At 41.7% G+C, this 8,676-nt stretch overlaps 1 protein-coding gene across 1 annotated transcript; it reads right to left on the minus strand.

Moving 5' to 3' along the window:
- Positions 1–4,616: 4,616 nt before the first annotated feature.
- Positions 4,617–4,937, minus strand: LOC125170770 (40S ribosomal protein S24-like). The gene has a single exon (XM_047867520.1). The coding sequence runs from the start codon at positions 4,935–4,937 to the stop codon at positions 4,617–4,619; it is 321 nt and encodes a 106-aa protein (XP_047723476.1).
- Between the last annotated feature and the right edge of the window lie 3,739 nt (positions 4,938–8,676).

Here is an 8,676-nt window from a genome sequence, read left to right on the forward strand (position 1 = left end):
CGTCCAACTTCAGCTCAGGTCATCATCCCATGGTTCATGGGTTTGAGCCCCGTGTCGGGCTCTGTGCTGACAGCTCAGAGCCTGGAGCCTGCTTCAGATTCTGTGTCTCCCTCTCTCTCTGCCCCTCCCCTACTTGCACTCTCCCCCCCTCCCTCTCTCTCTCAAAAATAAACATTAAAAAAAATTAAAACAAGTTACGTATTGATTGAAAAATGCCCCCAAAAGTTCACAGAACCCCACTGTGTTTCCCCTGGGAGCAGTGGTTCAGGTTTCACTAATTCAGTGCTCACTGCAACTTTATATAGAGCACAACCACAGCAAGTAAGGAGAGTCAACTGTACATGTTCTTGCCCTTCCAGTCAGTTCACATTTGTTTCTTTCAACCTCTCTCTGTTCCCAAAGCAGTTAAGGTGGCAAGCTTTCCCTGGGGATACCTTACTCTCTCAGAGCACCCAGCTCAGTACAATGTGGTAGATGGGTCCTCCGTAGATGGGAAAGGAATCCAAGAAGGAGGGGAGGGAGGATGGGACAAAGGAAGGAGGGGTGGGGGTGGGGGGAAGGAAGGAACAGTGGAAGCTGAGATTATTGCTTGTCAAAGAGAGCTTGGATTCCCGGAATTTCACAGTCCTCAAATGCTTCCTCTTTATTTCCGAGAGGAATCATTGAACTAGAATAACATAAAATTAGAAATTAAGTGCTATTTTGTGATGGCTTTGGCTTTTATTTCTGCTCTTTAAGGAATCACACAGAGCAAATCTTCCAGATTCTTTGGAATTTTAAAAAAATGTTTCCTTTTCCTCCTTCTACCCACTCTTCACCCATTGTTCACTTGGAGCAGGAAAGCCCTGTAATTCCCCAACTCTAGGCCAAAAGGAACTGTACTCAAGGCAGGCTTAAATACAACTCTGAGATATTACCAGACACCTTTCATGGGTAGCAAGCAGCATGGATATTGGCTTGTCCTTGGGAAGTTCATTACCTTATTGGGCAAATGAAGACCATAAAATGAAACCGCTAGAGAACAGAGTGGGTGACTGAATAATTAAAGGGTATTCAGGTGGACCGGTCCACAAATGCTGTAGGAGTTCAGTGGAGAGGTCTGTGGGCATCTTTCTGGAAGCAGTGAGGCATGCATGGAAACATAAAGCAGAGGTCTCATTTTTTTTAAATTGCTAACCAATATCAATAAAAATTTGGGGGGGCACACCCTCAAAAAATGTGGGGTTTTTTGCTTGTTTATAAATTCCTTACATGTGCTAATGTAACTAATGAATATCTCATGAAACAAAATACATTGGAGGAAGGGTCATGGTCAATGATAGTGAATATAAATCCTTAATTTTAAATAATCATCTTCATAATTTTGCTTTGCATCATATAGAGCTACCTTCCTGTCAGATTTGATTTGATCATCATTGTTTCATTTTGTTCGTTAAATCGAGGTAACCTACCTTATCTTGGAATAGAAGCATAAGTTCTGCCATTTTCGTTTGCTTACTTATACTTACACGGTAACTTCTGCATTGAGGCTGCAATCTGTGAAACCTAAGCATAGCATTTCCAATTACCTGAGCCTCCAGAAAAGTCATGAGCCTGCATAGTGGTTTGGCCAGGGGCAACAGAAATAATGCCAGCCCACTGAGAAAAGTTAAAGGAACAGTAGAAGAACAAAATACAGTTGTTTATGATTACATCTCACAAGTCGTATCTGTGAAGCAGACCACTTTCATAAATAAAATTAGAGGTTTAGTATTTCCTGCCTGTACCCAAATGATTGCTGCATGCATTGTCTATCCTGCTTTGGAAACCTCTCCTGAGTGAATGTGTAAAGTTTGGATGGGTAACTGAAAGGGACAGTAATTCCTAAGACATTAATGGTTAAGAGCATAGTCAGAAACCAAATGCAAATTCAGAAAAATAGCTCACACTTCTTGAACCCCCAGATGTATTTCCAAAGGACGAATCCATCACATTTTACTTGTGATGCCTATGTGCACTGGGGCTGTGCATTCCACCCTGGCCTAGTGATCAGGGCAGGGATTCACTGAGGTTTTCTGTCCCCTAGAACCGGAAGAAATCACAGCCACTGGAAACTTACCTTTCCAGGTTAAACTAGCATCACTGAGCCTTGAAAAGTGACGTACCTTCACCTCTGCCATATTTGATTGGTCACACAAGACCAACCCTGATACCATAGGAGGGAACTACACAAAGACATGAATACAAGGAGGTAGAGGACATTGGGAGCCTTGTTGGAGCTGGCTACTACCACGAGGTAGGCATTATTATCATCCCCATTTTACAAAGGAAGAAACCGAGGGCCTGATAAATAAGTAATTTGCTCAAGTCACTAGCTTGGAAAAAGCAGACCGTGGGTTCCAACCAGGGAGTGTGACCCCAGAGCACATCCTTTTTGAGCACAGCACTGTAGCCTGATCTCACCGCAGGCCTTTTTCTAACTTCCTTTCTTCACCCCACTGCATGAAACATTGCAAATGAGATAGATTTCCTTTTGCTTAGACCATTTCAAAAGTCATTGTTTCTTAAGGGTGGAGGTTGGAGGGTTTCCAAAGAAGGAAATACAATGAGAATATCTGGCCAAAGTCCCTAACATGTACACGTTAATTAATTAACTAAGAAAATGTCATCCAGAGACTGAGAATAACAAGACCATTGACCCGATTTCAGAATCTGACATTTACAAAATGATCACAAGGTAGTGGGTTGTGTGTACATCCTGTTCCATTTCTCCCTTCCTGGTTGTTTCGGTCAGGTTGTCTCACGAGTCTGGGTGGGCTAAATTGAGCAACATTTTGCTAAAATAAGTCTGCAATATTAGACCTTAGGAAACAAAAGCCGGAAAGAGAAACTACATTTCCTATAAAAAGTGGAACTATTGGATAACATCTTGCCAACAGTATGACTGGATAGAGGGCGATCTATGTGTGAGAAGGAGTAGGACTATATATGATGTTTAATGTTATCTGTATAAGTGATCATGAGAAAGGTAAAGTTTTGTTGTTCTTTTGTTATGATCTTTTCTTAACCAAATCTGTAGTTGCGCTGAATTGTAGGCCATCATTTTAAACTAGATATGGCACGGCATTCATCAATACACACATTTTGTTTTATTTAGTAATTTATGTTAGCATTTTCTCTATGTCAGGCCCTATTCTAAGTGCTTTAGACATATTAACATAATTTTTAAACTTCTTTTTTACAACAATTTGAGGCATACAGCATAAAGATCTGATATTTGAGGAGGCGCCTGGATGGCTCAGTCGGTTAAGCGTCCAACTTCAGCCAGGTCACGATCTCGCGGTCCGTGAGTTCGAGCCCCGCGTCGGGCTCTGGGCTGATGGCTCAGAGCCTGGAGCCTGTTTCCGACTCTGTGTCTCCCTCTCTCTCTGCCCCTCCCCCGTTCATGCTCTGTCTCTCTCTGTCCCAAAAATAAATAAATGTTGAAAAAAAATTTTTTTAAAAAATAAAAAAAAAAAGATCTGATATTTGTGTAGATTGCAAAATGATCACCACAATAAGTCTAGTTAACATCTGTCACCATACCTACAGATTTTATTTTCTTGTGATGAGAACTTTTAAGATGTACTCTTTTAGCAACTTTAAAATATGCAAGAGTATTATTAACTGCAGTCACCATGCTGCACATTATATTTCCGTGACTTATTTATTTATGACTGGAAGTCTCTACCTTTTGACCCTCTTCATGTATTTTGTCCACTCCCCCTGCCTCCAACCTCTGGCAACCACGAATCTGTTCTCTGTAACTCTCAGGTTGATTTTGTTTTTAATTCTATATATAAGTGAGATCATATGGTATGTAGGTATATACTTACCTTTCTCTTCCTGACTTATTTCACTTATCATAATGCCCTCAAGGTCCATTCCTGTTGTTGCAAATGGCAGGATTGTTTTTATGGCTGAACCATGTGTGTGTGCGTGCGTGTGTGTGTGTGTGTGTGTGTGTGTGTGTAAGTGTAGGTATATGTGTATATATGTGTGTATAACTGTATGTATACATATATACACACACACAGACATACACACTGTATTTTCTTTTTCATTCTTCCACTGATGGACATTTGGGTTGTTTTCATATCCTGGCTATTATAAATAATGCTGTAATGCACATGGGGGTACATATATCTTTTCAAGGTAGTGTTTTCATTTTCTTCAGATAAATACCCAGAGTGGAATTGCTGGATCATATGGTAGTTCTATTTTTTTTAAGTTCTTTCTTTTTTTTTTTTAATGTTTATTTATTTTTGAGAGAGAGAGAGAGAGAGCAGGGGAGGGGCAGAGAGAGAAGGAGGCACAGAATTCAAAGCAGGCTCCAGGCTCTGAGCTGTCAGCACAGAGCCTGATGTGGGGCTCAAACTTACTATCTGAACCATGAGATCATGACCTGAGCCAAAGTCAGGTGCTTAACCGACTGAGCCACCCAGGCGCCCCATATATATTTTTAAGTTCTTAGCTGATTAATCCTCTCATGAAAAATATGCACCATCACCACAGATAAAGTCACTGCAGAACCTTTATTCCTTCTGTTTTCCAATCTCCGGCTCATTTGTTGCCCATACCAACATTGGCTTCTGCAGTCACCCTGACTTCTTCATTCTGTTCTTATGGTCCTTTCCCTGTTTTCTGGAGGTCTTTTTCTTCTCACACAGGCCATGTCTTGCAAGTCTATGTTTGGGTTCATTTTTCTGTGCATCATCCAAGGAACCATAAATCATGCCAAAGCCAGTTGTCTCGCCACCACCAAAATGGGTTCTGAATCCAAATACAAAGATGGCATCTGGTGTGGTCTTGTCCGTTCTGGCTAGTTTTCCCTGAATTTCTGTCTTAAGTACTGTTGCCTTTCCAGGGTGAAGAACATCAATGAGCAGTTGCTTCCTCTGAAGTAGTTGGTTGGTCATGAACTTCCTGGCCCAGATAGGTACTGTGTCCTTCTTGATGGTGGCTGAGCTTCAAGCAGCCAGGGAGGAAAAGAGAATGACTATATGGTAGTTCTATCTTTAGTTTTTTGAGGATCCTCCAGACTGTGTTCCATAATGGCTGCATCATATTTATATTCCCACCAACGGTGCACAAGGTTTCCCTCTTCTTCACATCCTCACCAACACTTGTTATGTCTTGTCTTTTTGATAATAGCCATCCTAACAGGTGTAAGGTAATATCTCATTGTGGTTTTGATTTGCATTTGATTTTGATTTTGATTTGCATTTCTCTGATGATTAGTGATGTTAAGCGTCTTTTCATGTGTCTGCTGGCCATCAGGATGTCTTCCTTGGAAAAACGGATTTTCAGATCCTTTGCCCATTTTTTTAGTCAGATTTTTTTTTTGCTATTGAGTTGAATACATTCTTTATATATTTTGGATATTAACCTCTTATCAGATACATGATTTGCAAATGTTTTCTCCCATCTGGCAGGTTGCCTTTTCATCTTGGTGATGGTTTCCTTTGCTGTGCAGGAGCTTTTTTGTTTGGTATAGTCCTACTTGTTTATTTTTGCTTTTGTTGTCTTTGCTTTTGGTGTCCAATTTAAAAAAATCTGGGGTGCCTGGGTGGCACAGTCGGTTAAGCGTCCGACTTCAGCCAGGTCACGATCTCGCGGTCCGTGAGTTCGAGCCCCGCATCAGGCTCTGGGCTGATGGCTCAGAGCCTGGAGCCTGTTTCTGATTCTGTGTCTCCCTCTCTCTGCCCCTCCCCTGTTCATGCTCTGTCCCTCTCTGTCCCAAAAATAAATAAACGTTGAAAAAAAAAATCATCATCAGGACTGAAGTCAAGGAGCTAACTGCCTATGCTTTCTTCTAGGAGTTCATGGTTTCAGGTTCTACATTTAAGTCTAATCCATTTTGAGTTTATTTTTGTATATGGTATAAGATGGTGGTCCAGTTTCCTTCTTTTGCATGTGGCTGTTCAGTTTTCCCAATACCATTTATTGAAGAGACTGTCCATTCCTCATTGTACATTCTTGGCTCCTTTTGCCACAAATTAATTGACCATATATACTTGGGCTCACTTCTAGGTCTTCATTCTGTTCCATTGATCTATGTGTCTGTTTTTGTGCCGGTGCCATACTATTTTTATTACTATACTTTGTGATGTAGTTTGAAATCAGGGAGCATGATGCCCCCAGTTTTGTTCGTCTCTCTGAAGATTGCTTTGGCTAACTTGGAGTCTCTTGTGGTTCCGTGCAAATTTTAGAATAGTTTGTTCTGTTTCTATGAAAAATACAATTGGAATTTTGATGGGGATTTCATTGAATTTGTAGCTTGCCTTGGACAGTACAGAGGTTTCAAAGATTTTAATTCTGATACTATGTTGAATAAAAGTGGTTAGAATGGTCATCCTTGTCTCATTCCTGATCTTAAATGAAAAGCTTCCAGCTTTTCACCATTGAGTAGGATGTTAGCTGTGGGCTTATCATAGAGACCTTTACTGTTTTACATATTTCTATTAATCCTGACAACGACCCTGAGAGGTAGGTATGATTACTTTTCCCATTTTATAGACGGGGAACCTGAGGCACAAGCGCTGTCCTGGTTAAGTTCCACATTACACAAGTTACAAAATAACCTAAGGTTAAGTAACCAGCCAAGATTACACAGCTAGTAAGTTTCAGAATCGAGACTGGGTTCCAACCAGGCACTAGAGCTGCAGAGCCTGGCGTTTAGTCAAGCTTTTTGCCTGGAACAAAATATGGATGCCTCGGTCATTCTCTTTTGTGACCTCATAGGCCCTTCTTGCCACTAGCATCCCCTCCCTCCCATTCTCACCCCTTCTCTTGCCTGACCAGCAATTTCTGCGCTTTTTTTTTTCCCCTAAGAGTCAATTCATGTTTACCCTCTACTATGAAGCCTTCCATGACTTGGAAGTCATAAAGATTTATGCACCTATTTCTTTGTGTTCTTAATATGCTTTGATCATTTTATTGAGACATGGGCTATTTTTTAATCTACTCGGCTTCTTGTCTGCCTTCTCTGTTACCAGTTCTGTGATGCGCCTCTCCCCCATTTTAGGGGTGGTCCGTGTGACCTGAGGCTTTCCTTAATGCCACAATTCAGAGGCAACCATGTGAACCAGGTTGGTCTAATCCAATCGAATCCTGGGACATGACAGGAGCTGGTGGAGAGAAACACATGATTCCATTGTAAGTCTAGAGCTGCCGGCAGCCTTCTGTCTTCACACTGTGCCCGAGAATGAAGCCAAACTGAAGACAGGGAGAAAGGAAGGAGAGTGAAAAAGCCTGCTGGAGACATTGTTTGAACCTCTGGGTCAAACCCCACCTAAATTCAAGATACACCTTTGGACTCGATGAGCTAGACTTCCCTTTTTCAGCTTACTCCAGATGGAATTTTCACTCATTTGCAACCAGAGGAATACTAACCAGTAGATGTATTCTACCATGTATCTATAACTATCTGACTGTACCAATGTGAACTAGACCATAATTCTTTGGGGGCAGTAGATGCTGAATAAATATTTGTTGAATGAATTTAGTTGAGGAGTGTTTTGGAGGGAACTGAGCCTAGAGCGGGGACATCTTTATGGAGGCTAATGAACTTAGCTGGTACAAAATAAAATCGAGGGACTGAAGAGTGGGATTGAAGAAAAGGGACAGGAATCAAAGAAAGAACCAGGCAGTGGTACAGAATGGGGTGCACAGTAGTTACATTGAAGCTCGAGTGCTACCCCATTCTGTGTATTTATGTACCATTCTGTGTGTGTTTTAGTAGACTTCTCTTGAGCAGCCAACTAAATTAAATTTCATACTGCTAGCTGGTTATTGCCTGTCTAAATTACCCATCTCTGCCAGTTTGTCACAGTAGAAAAATTAATGTTAGACAGAGGTTCACGTATGAGCCAATAACCGTGATTATCACAAAAAAAGGAGCTTTATTAAACAACATTCAGGTCTTCCTAGAGATAGGATTGGGAGTTGAGAGGCCCACACAACTCAGCGTGTGGTGATAGGCAGCTCCTGGACAATGTAATGGAGCATCAGCTAAGAGCAAAGGCCCTGAGTAAAATGGAAACTGGGTGGTGAAGACGTCTTTGCCTTCCCTAACCACCAGCTAAGAGGACATCCAGTAAGAGACCCTGAGAGTTATGTGCAACAGCACCCTACAGCCAGCTCCAGGACCCAGCGGAAGGGAGGAACAAGGCGCCTCTTTGCTTCCCATCAGCTCACCTAAAAAAGGAGCTAAGTCCTACTTAGCCTCAACATCTTCACTCTCAGCCTGCCCCAGGACAGGCCAGAGGGCAAGGGAGGTACCATCCGTTTTGCTCTGGGATTATTGTACTTTTGGCCTCCTACTTTGTCACTGACCTGCAGACTGCCAGCTGCAAGGTGGATTCTGGATAACTTATGCCCAGATCAGCCATGGAGAAGACTCCATTCTCCGGGATAAAGGATCTATAGCAGTACAGATGGACCATTCTGTGATGATGGAAATGTTCTGTATGCAGTGCATTATGACAGCATCAGCCACAGTGGCTACTGGGCACTTGAGATGAATTGATGGCTAGTGCAATTGAAGCATTAAAATTTTTAATTTAATGTTTAAAATGAAAATTTAAACAAGGACCAGTGGTTGCCGTATTGGATAGCACAGCTCTATAGTTTCTTTCTCTCTCCTCTCTCTTGGTT

This window comes from Prionailurus viverrinus, chromosome B4, assembly GCF_022837055.1.
Source record: "Prionailurus viverrinus isolate Anna chromosome B4, UM_Priviv_1.0, whole genome shotgun sequence".
Classification (NCBI taxonomy): domain Eukaryota; kingdom Metazoa; phylum Chordata; class Mammalia; order Carnivora; family Felidae; genus Prionailurus; species Prionailurus viverrinus.